We start from the raw sequence: 14,327 nt of genomic DNA, 5'->3' as shown, positions 1-14,327 counted from the left end.
AGTAATTACAAAAACACCGTTTCTTATCCAGATTAATCATACTGTTACATTTGATGCATCAGTTTCTATCACGTTACAAACATTACTAAACATTTCATGGCTCATTTTTGCCAAGTTTACTGAACATACACAGAACCAACCCTGACACTTGTGACCAGCTCTGGTCAGTGACACAAAATGGCAACAAGGTCTCCACCCTACAAACCCAACATCCCTGGGGCTCCTGCTGCACCCTCGGGATGAAACCAGAGGAAACAAAGCTGCCACTGAAGCCAAAGAATTCTCAGTTCTTTTCCATTAACAAATTTAAACTCCCCATTGCCACAGCTAAGGGAGAAACTGTCACTACAGGTTTGCACTCTGATTTTGCCCAGCACCAAGAGAACCCAGCAGACTCAGAAGATGCTGACAACCAACTCACTACATTGCATCCACTTGGTCAAAAGCTTTTTTGCACTTCTTTACTCAGAACACCTGTAAATAAGTTAAATCACATAGAAAGGTCTGCCTTTATTTCATGGTGGTACTTTCTTGATAAGAGACTACTAACTGGAGGAATAACTTGGCAGAGCCAATGCACATCAGCACTTTTTAATTAGCTACAAAAGGGAAACCAACACTTAAGAAATTGAAGCATTAGAAGAAAACATTAGACAATTTTTTATTTATTAATAATTTTTATAGCTCAAATTTAAAAATATTAAACCAGAAACAATTCAAAATTCATGAAGAAAAATCTGGAACTATGTACATGCATAATTAAGAATATCTTGATTCTCATCAATATTTACTTAAGCTTTTTGTACAAATTTTTTCACACAGTCATATTTACAAGCATGTCTGTTTAAAACATGAACATACATCTCTTATAGCATTTAAAAATCTTTTAAATATTTTTTTTTCTTAAAAACAAAAGAATATTTCCTTGATTTGACTGTTTTGGTTTCACCTTATAAATACCAGATGGGTATTTATTCAGTGGGATGGAAACAGTTATCATTATTAAATAGCTAAATAAAAGTCATCTTACTGATACCCAGAATTATCACATATGGCTTTAAATACCTCCCAAACTCAAAGGATCATCTCACAGGTATAAGCTACAGTCCATCTGTGGTGTGTTTCTAATTAAAACTAGAGCCTTTGTTTGGGTTAGGTCCACAACTCTGCAGACACTTTCTAAGCATGTACTCAGAGCCAAGAGGCCCTTTTAAATTACAGAAAAAACAACTTTGCTTCCAGCCAAGTCAACATATGAAGCATGTATAACATGGGATGTATGGGCTTTTCCAGACACTCTATAGCTATCTTTACAGATGGTTTTTATCATGGGATACCACAGTTCTGAACAGACAATATTTGTGCAAATTTACAGGAATCAAGTGAGAGATCTTCTTAGAAGGGGAAGAATACTTTTTCCTTAAAAGCATTTTCTAGAAAAAAAAAGTCTGAGAAGATTTTGCACATAATACATCTAAGTTACTGATACAATCCAACCAGTTAGATCACTTCACAAATCAACTGAAAATCCATCAGCTTGCTTGCTTTTGGTTGGGACAAGAAACCCCCAAACCTCTGGCTTTGGCAAAACAAGAAATCGTTTCCTTTGAGCGCTGCTCTCTAGAGCTCCTGCACTGATTCTTCCACAGCTTGCTCCTCCACAGGCTGCACAGCTTCCTGAACATACACAATGAATTCTGAAGCCTCCCCACCCTGGGTATAGACGGTGACTGTCTCGATGCCCTCCACCTCATCCGAGGACACCACCAGGTGATGCTGCTCCGACAGCTCCACCGACGCCTGCTGCAGCGTCTCCTGGATCATCAGTGTGTGGTTGGCTGACTGCTCCTCTTCCTTCACCTGAGGAGACAGTGGAGAGCTTACAGAAATTTCACCTTGCCAAGAAGTACCTGGTGTTGTGATGATTAATGGAAAGACAGCACACAAATTAGCAATCACACAGTTTTGAAAGAAAATATCAGTTTTGCAGAAAATGCGAGCACTTTTGATTAATGAGTGTGTAGCTAGGCAGAATACTGAAAGCACCAACACAGCATCTCAGTTCTGGGCACAGAGAGCTGCAAAGTTTCAGGATCATTGGTCTTTAGATACAGCTTTAATCTCTCAGCAGTCACTCATTCAAAACTGCTTTTATTTAAATAAATCTGAACTCAATCAATTCCTCTAGTAGTACTGAGTTGAGAACCCATCCAAAACCATGTGAGAAAACACCTACTGTACCCACCTTTCTCTTTCTCCCTAGTCAATGGCTGCTCTTAGAAGTGCAAATTTCACTGTAAACCTTAAGGGATTTTATTAGAAAAATGTGAAATATAAATATCACTGAAATAGGTTCCTGAGGCCTACTGTTTGTGAGGCAGCAATGCTTACATTATTGAAAGGAGAGTGACAGAAACAAGTGAAAATAAAGGATTTTTTTACTGAACATTTTGCTTCTTGTCAAAATTGAAAAAAGCAACACAATCTGGTGTTGAATTCCAAATTCATACAAGTGCCTGTCAATTACTGAAATACAGTACATACTAGAATGCAAAACCAAATCTTAATCCTCTAGCAGACCTATATAAAATTCCTATGCAAAGTACTCCAGAAAAGTATAAATAAATCAGGAAACTGTAAGTGATGTGGAAGAAATTCTCTGAAGTGTTAGTGATAAAATAATCTACTTTTAAGGAGGGAATGGAACAGCAATTTTTCAGTATGGAGGACATATGCAAAAGCATTTGTTAGGGGAAAGTGCCTTCCCATGGCAGGAAGGTTGGAATGAGATGATCTTTACAGTCCTTTCCAATCCAAACCATTCTAGGAATCCATGGTTCTGTTTGCTGTAGCACAGTGTGCTCCTGCAGCACTGAACTCTTAAGTGATCTTAGAAAGAAGAGGTCAAACATGGTAGATTCTATGAAGCGTGGAATCTAAGTTACAGAAGTTAGAAAGGGCTAATTTTTTTTTAGTTAGAAGCTGGCTCAAAAGTAAACAGCATTAGCACAATCAAATTCAAGTAAATATAATTAAGATCATTAATGCTGTTTAAGAGGGGAGTGGGAACAGAAGGGAAGAGCCACAATGGAGATTCCAAGGATCTGTTTGGTCCCTTTAGAGACCAGCAAAGAGAAAAACAGGCTCTATATGTTCGTTTTCCTGATGCTCTTTTCTCATTCTTTTTCCCTAAGCAGCCATTTTCTTTGTTATACAGTGACTTTGCTTCTGACTTTTCTATTTCGTGTTTAAAATACCTGTCAGAAGAAGATTTCAGAGATTCACAAGCCCTTTAGGACTTCACAGCACTCTGAACTTTCACTCAACTAATAAGGCTATGCTAGCTTTTTCTTGAACAATAACAAGTATGTCCAGGTGTTAAATTATTTAGAGGGCCCAAGTCAGTATGGCTGTAATATACTAAGGAAATATATGTGGATTTTATCTGGTGAAAGATTTAACATCTAAAGGGAATCTGGCCATTGTCACTGACCTTAGTGCAACAACACAGTCGTACTCACCAATGCCCACTCTGGCTTCATTGCACAGGATTCAGTTCATGGGGATAAAAAGTGCAGGAGTGAAATGAAGTCCTTTTCACATTCTGTTTCTTTTATCAAACATATCTGAGTGTTTTATCTGAAATATACTTTAAACAGCTCCTGCTGAAGCTCAAGCTCAACGCCCTACACAAGCAGATGATGCTGGATGTTTTTCTTGACACAGTAAAATTTGCAACCCCCTTCAGAAAGAACAATTTATGTTGTCTCAAAATGCAGGTATCATAGAATCAGGGAGTAATAGACTCAGAATGGTTTGGATTGACAGGGAACTTGGAGTTGATCTAGTTCCATCCCCTCTGCCACGGGCAGGGTCACCTCCCACCAGGCCTGTCCAGCCTGGCCTCGAACACTCCCAGGGATGCGGCATCCACAGCTTCTCTGGGCAATCTGTTCCCATGTCTCACTACCCTCTGAGTAAAGAATTTCTTCCTAACATCTAATCTAAGTTTCTCCTTTTTGAGTTTATAAACAACCCCCCTTGTCCTTTCCCTATCTGTCAAAAATCACTTGCTCTTTTTAAAGGCCCTTTCACCCCTCACTAATGGAAGCTTGAGCCTCTCTTTGAAAAGCAAGGAGCTAAATAATGAAAAAAAACCCACAGAACTGTAAACTTGTGTCTTGCTGCTCCTAATGCACCCTTTTTTTATTTTTTAATTATTAAAGAAACCCTAAATCCTACTGAAAGTAACTGAGCTTTAGTGAATTCTTATCCCAAACTCCCTTTTCATAACTGTCCTCTCCTCTTTCCTGAGGGTACTTGCTCCACTGTCAGCTCTGTGCAAGTTAAGGACATACACAAGATCTACTAATGAATATTGCAACAGGCCATGAAAAGTCTAATCATCATTGAATTCAGATAGGAAGCTGCAGTTAAAAATGTCAGATAATTAGAATCTCACAGCTTGTTATGAATCAGCTCACAATTACAGCCCTTGATGCTAGAGATGCTCAAACAAATACAGAAATAGGGGTGTCTAAAATGTGGCCCTATAATTATGCAATATACACTAATCCCTCTTGTTTTAGTGCACTACACATAACCCCTCTGACAACATGCCTCAGGCCAGAAAAATTACACTACATTTGCTAAGAGCTTCAAGAAGGCACAACACAGTATGAGATGGATCTCATTGTTGTCACTCTAAACCAAAACCCATAAGTAATTTTAAATATAGCTTTGTGAATGTACATAAATAATGAAGAGAGGAAAACAAATAAAGCACAGTTGACACAAAATGAAATGAAAGCAGAATCTCATTCAATTCAATAGCAGCAATCTAACACTTACTCAGTTTTATATCCTTTTGAAATGAAAATGGCCAATAAAGAAAGTTAATTTAAACTCCCTACCTGACTTTATCGATGTGGGTTTATTACCCTTGTCATGCAGGGTAAAGAAAACTAATGCCTTTATTTCTGGTGTTTCTAGTTTCCAGTATCTTTTTTGGACAGCTATCTGTAATCCTTTTAGTTTGACAAATCACCACATTATTTGGGATATTTACATTTCAAATCAGTTCAATGTTTACATGCTTCTGCTTGGTTCCTATTAGATTGTTCCACAGGGAATAATCTCAAAATGTTAATTTACATCCCTCAAATTGATGAAACAGTGGGACAGCTGCCATCTGAATGAACAAAGTCACCACACTCAATTCTCTTTATTGGCTTCTGAAATCTTTTGAAGAGCAGCATCCAAGACCTCTTTTCCATTTGAGAGTCAGCTGAAAAGCATCTGTCTGCTTATCCTTCATTAAAGAATGCCAGCAAGGAGCTGAAGCCACACACAGCTGGCACATTAAATCGAGTCAGTACCTGCATAAATATTCTTTATTAACTAAATCCGTCTCTCGCAAAAGCCAATGGGACTTTCACCACCATGTTTTCATAAGAAGCTCAACATCTCTAAATTCCAAATGTTTTTAATTTACATATCCAAGGACCATCCAAATACAGGGAAGTATTCATTACAAATGAGTCTCTCTTAGAGGAATCCCTTTCTCTCAAAACAAGAAAGTATTTTTAAATTTGAAATAAATGAATTCAAGCCATTAAGGAAAACATACTTCTTTCCTTTCCTGAAAAGGAGTAGGAAAAAATATTTGCAGTAAGGCGCTAAAGCCTTTTCATTACTCTAGAGCTCATTTTGTGAAATACTGTTATATCTTCAATTTTACTTGAAGTCAGCAGGAGTTTCAGGTCCATTGTGCTCAAAACAGTTTTGCTGGGCCTGTCCGCAAATCCTCATTGGAATCTCTCTCTTGATTTCAGATTGAATGCTGCTTTTCAGTTCACCATGAAGCAGAAAAGTTAATCACAGAGATCTTTCAGATTTTCAAAATCTTACACTAGGCTGCAGATGCTCCTATTTATATCATAAAACATTAGTAAGAAAGTATACAAAATATCTGCAGAAAGGATTAAAATGAAAGCATTTTAGATCACAGAGAACACCTGGATATGTGATGTGTCAGCTTACATTGGTGCCTCTAAGCTTTGTTCAGCATCATTTGAATAATTTCATCTCTTTCTCAGTTCTGGTTTACATACAGTTATATTGTGTGAAAAAGACAGAGAGAAAACACTGTAATTTGATCATTTGAATCTCTATAATGAGCTACAAAACAAAGACAATCTGGTGCATAATGGTTAATGGTTTTGGAATAATAAGAGTCTTGAGTATGAAAGAAGTGCTTTGCATAAAATAAAAACAGCAAGGGGACAAACAAATCTTTATACTGTTGTTGCAGATTTTTTAAAAGTTATAGCAATTAGCTGGTTGAATATATCCCAACAGAGGGATTGTGGCTGGACATGGCCCTCATCTGGCAAAATGCTGGATCACCCCTCCTCCTTTTGAGGCAGAATGGCAACACTGCCATTGTTTTAGGTGCTCGAAGAGGACTGTGATCTTGACCGAGATTTTATCTGTACATGACAGAGATGAGAACTCCTCAAAGGCTGAGGAAACAGGGCCTCAGCCCCATCTGCCCCATTTAAAACTTTCCATTGCTGTTACTGCCACAGGAAGCATCAGACTGCTCTGTGTTCTAAAGCAACTTCAAAATTGACAATCAACATGTACATAACTCCCTGTACCGGCAGATTTTCTAGATTACCACCAGCACCCATCATCACATCAGGACCAATCCCAGCAGACTGAAATACAGGGTGTGCTGCTGAAGCACAATGTTCAGCAGCCTCTGATGTGACAGCCATGCTAATAATAGGTATTTACTTTTGAAGATGTGCTATGTTATAAAATTCTTTTCTGTGATCTGCTTTGAGCTGATGTATAATCTTTGCTCTGCCTTCCTACTGCTGTCACTTTGAAGAAAGTGACTTACCATGGTAGGTTTTTACTGGAGCCTGAAGAGATCACAGAATAAAAGGATAAAAGCAACTAAAATAAAGGGTGAAACACACGGAAATCCAATATTTTTTGGTTATCTTCTGATAGAGATCTGTTTAGTTATTGTAATAGCTGATATACTTATTCTCCAGAACACATTATGTCTAAGTTAAAAAAAGGTTACTATCCTTTTCAGAAATAGATTTAACCTTTCACTTCAGTCTACAGAAGTAGTAAAAATGTCAGTCCTGTCTCATCTTTCTGAGTGGAAGGAAAACAAAGAGAATTCAGCAGCCAACTACTGCACTTTATTGTTAATATTTATGTAGTGCTTTGGATCAGGACCTGGATTGTATCAGCTATGCTACATGAAAAGAGCAGTTCATGCCCCAAAGGCCTTATAATTTCAGTATCATTTCAGCATAAAATAAGACAAAGTAAGCAAACCTAGAAAAAGGGAGGTGAGAGAGTAAAACATAAATGAGACAGTGGTAGTTCAGTGTGCCAGGCATTGGTGTCAAAATACAACAACCTATTCACAGATAATTGCTGCCATCATATTTTTGACAAGTAATTGAGAGAAGACAATGATTTAGAAATTGCTCATCATTAATAATCCACACAACTAAGCACAATATGGAAGATGGCATTAGAAATTTGTTTAAAAAAAGTAATAAGCGACTAAATCTTCATGGACTGAGCAAAGGTAGGAGAAAAAATCTTTACAGCTAATGAGAAATGGGGCTCTAAGTCAGAAAGGAGTAAAAAATTCAGGAAAGAAAACCAAGATTTTGTTTGATGTGGCATAAAAAGGAACACCAAGTAAACAGGATAAGAGAAGGCAATGACAGGAAGAGGAGAGAAAGCAATCTTTGAGGTTTTTTTCTGAAAGAATACAAAAGGGATAGAACATAAACTGTGAATGTCAGAAAAAAAGATTATCAGAGTTAACTGAAGCATAAAATAATAATGGCTTGGGCAACCATTCTAGCTAAAAGGTTGAAATGGGAAACCATAGAGGAGTCATCATTCAGAACAAATTGGCACCATTTAGGTATTCATCTGCAGGCAAGGCCCAGCAATGTTCCTGAGGAGGAAATCAGTCCTCTGACTTGAAAAATAGGAAAGACATCCCAGAGAGTTGAGAAATAAAGTGGACTTCTGATGAACAACTGTGCAGAAAGGCTGATATAATCATCTTAGTGGTTAATAATAATAACTAGTGATTAACACAAACTTCTCAGCCATCTTCAGAGTGAGCTATAAGTGATGGTTCCAGAGCACACAAACCCAGTGCAGTATCACAGGCCTAAGAAAAAACAAATTACCAGCAAATTTGTCCATCACTATCTAAATGAGGAAAACCCTGAAAAAAAAAGATAACATGCAACTAAATTTAACTGGGTACAACAGTGCATACCAGTGTAAACCTTTGGTTTGCAATCCAAAATTCTACTGCTCGGTAGCAGTAATTTGATGCAAAAATAAAAACTCATATTTGGACAGAGATCTCTACATGCTTCCTACTCTTTGTGTCAAGGAGATCTGATAGAAGAAAATAACTGTATTTATGAAAAAATAAATTAATTAAATCAGGTAGCATCTTGCTGCCATTGAACATTCCTGCTACAAACACTGGAAATGGAAGAGCAACAACTAGAAGAGAAATGGGCTCATGGACACAGACCAAGAAGAGGAAACACTTCTGATGTTCTGGTCAATGCAGTGAGGGATTCCTGAACTAAGCTTTTAAGGATATTCTTCATATATTGTGAAACCAAGAATATATGCACTTTGAATATTCTTTCCTTGGAGAGGTTCTTACAGTACTACACACTGAGAGAATCTCCTCTGCAAAAAATAACATATTAGGGCTGTTCATTTTTGAGGGTGATGTTTCCTCACAAGAAACTCAATATTTAAATCAAACACATATTTAACTTGGAAGAAACTTTTTAATGGAACAATTAATATCCTTGTCTGATGTACATTCTAACTGAAAGGAACAACTAAACATCAAGGCAGTTTGTAGTGAAACACTATCTCTATTCAAGTTAACACACAGATTGTGTGTGAAAAACCAGTCTTTGAACACAGACTGCAGAGACTGTAAATCAAGGGTGTGTGTGATACTGGCCTGACTGCTTATGCTTGGCATGTAAGCCAGGAAAATAGTCCAGCCCTATAAATAATGGATTGAACAGCCTCTTCTAGCAAAATAAACAAAAAAACAAATGAATCAATCTCCACCCTAAGGCACAAAGGCAAAAGTACATCTGTAACAGGACACAGAGAGTTGAATGTGCAGAAAGGGAAGTGTCCTGTTTCACCCTTGCAGTCCCTTCACCTTCCCATGTGCTGTTCCCACCAAACTCCTTTCTCCCCAGACTCTTGCCTGTATTTACCACCCACTATGAAGAGTATTCCCTGTCTTTTCTAAGCATTTATTAGCCTCTTTCCTAGCTGTTCTTCAAACACAGCACTCTGTCCTCTCTTCTTTTCCCCACCTTGCTGCCTTTTTTGTCTTTAAGCGGAGCAGAACAACTCAAATGTCCTGCCACGAAGAAATCTCTTCATCAGCTCTTTTACAGAGAGACCCAGAGTGGATCCCTAGTAACTGAACAAGGATGGACTTCTCCTGCCATGCTGTGATCAAACCTCCAAAGGGGACTTTTGTCAGTCCCAGATCATATTGGTAAAACTTCACATTACTAGCTTTTTTTTCCTCAGGCATTTGTTGAGATATTTATATTACACTCCTTAGCAGCTGCATTTTTTCAGAGCTCACACAACTGGATTTATCCCAAATTAGAAAAAAAAAACTTTGATAACAGATTAGTATACTGACTCACAGGCAAAATTAAGATAAAATCATTTCAGGCTCCAGACAAAACCTTGGAAAGGTCTCATACACGTGACACTAACAGAGCCAACAATGATTCCTATTTACCAAACATAATCCAAGCTAAGCAGGGCTAACTTTGCATTTTTGGGGTTGAAAATCATAAGTTGAATCCCAATTCTGTCTGGAATTGGTTACTGTTGCATTGTCAAAGCCTTTTCTTTAATATAATCATTCATATAAACAAGAAATATAAAGTTTCCTAAGTCAGAACTGAAGTTTTGTTCTAGACATGCAATTCAGGAACTGTGAAGGACAATCTGATCTTGATTTCACCTCCAGTATAATGTGTATTTATAATTTAGTGTACTTGCAGTAAGACTACCAGCAGAACAATAATTTAACAGGAGAACCCCTCAAACAGGGTATTCTTTATGTCCTGTGACCTAGTAGAAAACAATTTTAAAATTACACCAGTTAGACCTAATTAATACACCACATACCTTCCAAGATGCTGAAAAGGACTTAGGGATAAATACAGAGTTTGCTTCTGGAGGCAGAATTCTTGCATTACCCTGAAGCTCTACAAGCACAGCACACTGGAGGTATGTGAGCACACATGTTAGGGCAGTGCTAAAGCACGAGCTTAGCAGCATTACTGAGAGATACAGCTGGATTTCTACAAGATTTTAAGGATAAAGTGTAGATGGGAATTTTATGAGTTAAAAGTAAGGACAAGGACAGCCGTGGGAGAAATAAATTTCCAGGGAGGAAAGAGGAGACTAAAATAGAACACTATAGTGTAACATTTACAGCAAAAAGAAAAAAAAATTCTTTTGAAAAATTCTAGTAGTTTAGAATTAGAAGAAATTTCTTGGTGCAAGTAGAGAAATATGAAGGAAACTTGCAAGGGCTAGCTAAAAATGAGATTTGAAAGTAAGAACTGATCTAAGAAATGGGTAGTGCATGTCCTTAGAGAAAAAGAAAAAAACAAACAGCATAAAAATCAGGACAACTACAATAAATGTTAAGGAAAGAAAAAATGGATCCAAGGTGCTAAGCAAGGACTCTGTGAGGCCATTAAAGAGCAGGAGTGGAAATTCAGTGACAGATGATGTTGATAGATTGCTGACACCCTGAATGAATTCTTTGTCTCACAATCCACAAGAGAAGCTGAAGGTCACAGAAGAAAGTGTGGAATACATTTCCAATAGGAAAGTGAAATATGAACATATCTAAAGGTCACTTCAAGGTTATCAATTAGGAACCTATGATAATTAAAACCCAACCAAGTCATAGCTACAAATGAGGGATGTCCCACAGAAAGCAACTCAGCATTGAAGAAAAAACCTGGCAGTTTCTAATAGGGGAAGATTAAAGTCAAGCTAATAACATTGAAAGACTTCTTTCCCTCAGATTAAAATTGGGTGTGCCTGAAACTCTGGAGCAATTTTCCAGTGGGAAGAAAAGAGCTGGAAAGTAACTACAGCTGTATAACAGGCCAGACTATGATATAAAAACAATTTCTATAGAAAAATAAAAGAACAAAGAAAAGAGTAAAATTAAAAGAAAAATTTTAAAAACGTAGAAGATTCTAAAGAGAGGGGATAGGGGGCATAAAAAGAAAAGTAACAAAGAGATTCTGTGCTCTGAAAATTCAATATTTCATTCAATTCAGGAGTGGTGCTTGTAAGAGTTTGATATTGCTGAGAACCACTGATGTATACAGGGAAAAAATGATTAAGGCTTAGCAGTCTGCAAACTCAAAAGGCTTGAAATATGGATTGAAAAGTAAAGAAGAAAATTAATTTGGAATAAAATATTTACTTAGAAAAAGTTACCAATAAATTCAGAGGGTCCAACAAGGAAATCAATAGATTTTATGATGAGTCAGATTTTGATAGGAGTTAATACCTGTATATTTAAAGTTTAACATTCAGATATCAAAACATTCTCTAGGCAGCTCTCCTTCAGCAGCCACTCACTCCTATACCTTTTCTACAACAGCCTCAAAAGATGAATTTCTTTAGGGAAGAACTAATTTAAAAATTATTGACAAACATCAATTACTAATACTGCATTCAACCCCTAAACAGGTCATCTCTATAGCACACCATGCACGTTGGTGGTGGCTGTACTATAAAAGGATTTTTGGAACTTGCTCATAATTGGACGATACTGTCTCTTTTCTTTAGTGACTGAATTTAGTTTTCAAGTTTGGGTATGTTATTCTACAAAAAAAGCCCTGAACTCTTACATAGTTTCTAGTCAAAATACCTGTTAAGTATTGCAAAGGAACATCTGAAAATGCTCTGACTTCAAATTCTGCCTTGTTTTTGTGACATTTGGGCAGCAAGCTTAGGTTTTATCCAAGTACTTCACAGACCATGAACTTCACACTTCTATGGAACTCCCATGAATTCAGTGTTCAAAACACTACAAAAAATACTGAACTCAAAAGTTAGTTTTAGCACTCAGAATAATCACTTCTGGTTCATTTAAATAAAAAGAGTTACTTAAACTCTTTAGGAAGTTAAAATTTCTCATGTACTTTCCTCACCTGTCAACCACTGAGTGCAGAGACCCCAGTGAATCAGTGGGGAAAGGGATAAGCAAAGAGCTGTGCTGAAAGAGAAGGAACAAGCAGAGTTTAAAGAACACTGAGAGGAGAATGAAAAATTGAAGTTAGCAGACACCTGTGAGGAGGAATACTGAGCAAAAGTCTTGATGCTTGAACCCTATAGGCACCTTAAGTTGCAAATTATTTCCTTTTGCTTGCTGCACCAAGGATCACCTGAATCTTTTAGATGCCAATGGCATTAATGTCTGCACAAAATATGTTATTTTATAAAACCTGAAAATACCTGCTAGAAAAAAAGCTGTATTTTCACACATATACCTACATACAGATACAGATGTATTCATTCATTCAAAAACTATAAAAACTATAAAACATACACAACTATATGCACTTTTAGATGTATAAAGATATATGTGTATATATATAAACATGTACATGCTTGGGCATGTAAACACCCATACACACAACACCCAGTGAAAAATCATGAAAAGTTCTCTATGTGTCTTGAATGATCATTTAAAATTTGTCCCTTGCAAAGTCACACCCATTTCACAGTAATTATATGAAAATTAAATGTGGCTGGTTTAGAGAAGAAAAGAGCTCTTACCTGCTTCACCACTGTCACCGTGCCAGGTGCCATGGTAACAACAGAAGCCACTGCAGTGGCATCGTGGGACTCTGAACCCAACTCAATGATCTGCTGCAGGATGTTTACAGCTGTTGGATCCAGTCTTTCACCTTATCAAAAAGACAGCAGCCGTAAGATCATCACAGGAGAACAGTTCTGAGCCTATGTGAACCAAACAGCACAGCCCCGACTTGCAGTGCTGTTGGTACAATTCAAAAAGCTCAGTAATGTGACATTTTAATAACAGATCTATGGCAGGGAAGTATTCACAAAACAAATTTGCCCAGGGAATGCATGAATCAGCAAGTGCAGCCACACTGATCACTGCTATGCCTATTTGAAAGAGATCTAAAAGAGTACATTGAATAAAGAAACAACAGCCACAAGCCATACCAGGAATTGCAAATTAGGAAACTGCAAGACCTTACAAATCCAAATGTGCATTTACCAGACATTCACCTTACACAGAACCTACCTGTATACCTATAACCCTAACAGCCATTTGGTACTTTAGAAACCTGTGTTTACCCTCTGTCTGGTCCTTTGCAATACCCCTCAACCTAAATGAAGAAGTTTTATCACTAACCTGCTGAAGGAAAAGGTTAATTGATTGGGAAAACTCATACTGATCACTTTATAAACACTGGATCAGAACATGTCTGTCCTTTTTAAAAAATTCTCTCATGTGTGTAGCCCTGCCAAAGAAAAGGGATGTTTACAAAAAAACCAAACAAAACATTTATAGTTGTACTTCTCACAAGCTGTGAAAGACCTGAATGCAGAAAAATGGTTTTTGTTATGCAGGAATACAAATTCCCACCAATGGCCCACCATTCCTACATGCCCACTGTCAGCATGAGGGAGATGTCAGACAGGAAAAGAAATTGTCAGGGCTATGTAAAGCTGTCCTATAGTTGCTTTAATCATTGTCAGAGATAGAAAAAAGATAGAAAATAGAATAAATCTAATTTCCTAACTTAAACTTTTAAACTGAGGTTGATACTGTGATAGTATAGGCAATCTAGGTCAGATAATTAAATTTCAAATAGAAAGTAGCTATATTTTGTTATTTATGTAAGAAACAAGTGTATCTGAGTACTGAAAAAGGTTTGCTTGCTTTGGGTTTTTTTAACTATAAAACTGCCTTTAGACAAGATAGTACTGGTTTTATACTAAGAGGGAATATGCTGGAAGAGTACCTAAAGTTGGATGCTCTAAAAAGAAGATTACTCAAAAAATTATAGCTTCATGCTTAAAATAAAGATTACTATGTACAGTACATTCCATGACAATATTTATTTTAATTTAGATATATAGAAGCTTAAGAAAAGTTCTCAATAAGTTTTCACTTATTCAGAATC

General features: G+C 37.0%; 1 protein-coding gene across 1 annotated transcript in view; it reads right to left on the bottom strand.

Annotated features, from left to right (window-relative positions):
- Positions 1–829: 829 nt before the first annotated feature.
- The window catches only part of ZFAT (zinc finger and AT-hook domain containing), a 66,516-nt gene continuing 53,018 nt past the window's right edge, over positions 830–14,327 (bottom strand). The window contains exons 14-15 of the mRNA XM_084212199.1: positions 12,946–13,076; positions 830–1,860 (exon numbers count right to left, since the gene is read on the bottom strand). Coding sequence (XP_084068325.1) covers positions 1,621–1,860; positions 12,946–13,076 — 371 coding nt within the window. The 3' untranslated portion in view covers positions 830–1,620. The remainder of the gene's footprint in view (positions 1,861–12,945; positions 13,077–14,327) is intronic.

The sequence above is a fragment of the Fringilla coelebs genome (assembly GCF_963513975.1).
Source record: "Fringilla coelebs genome assembly, chromosome: 1".
In the NCBI taxonomy this organism is placed as follows: Eukaryota; Metazoa; Chordata; class Aves; order Passeriformes; family Fringillidae; genus Fringilla; species Fringilla coelebs.
The sequence above is the reverse complement of the archived record's forward strand: the minus strand, read 5'-3'. Positions and strand labels throughout refer to the sequence as shown.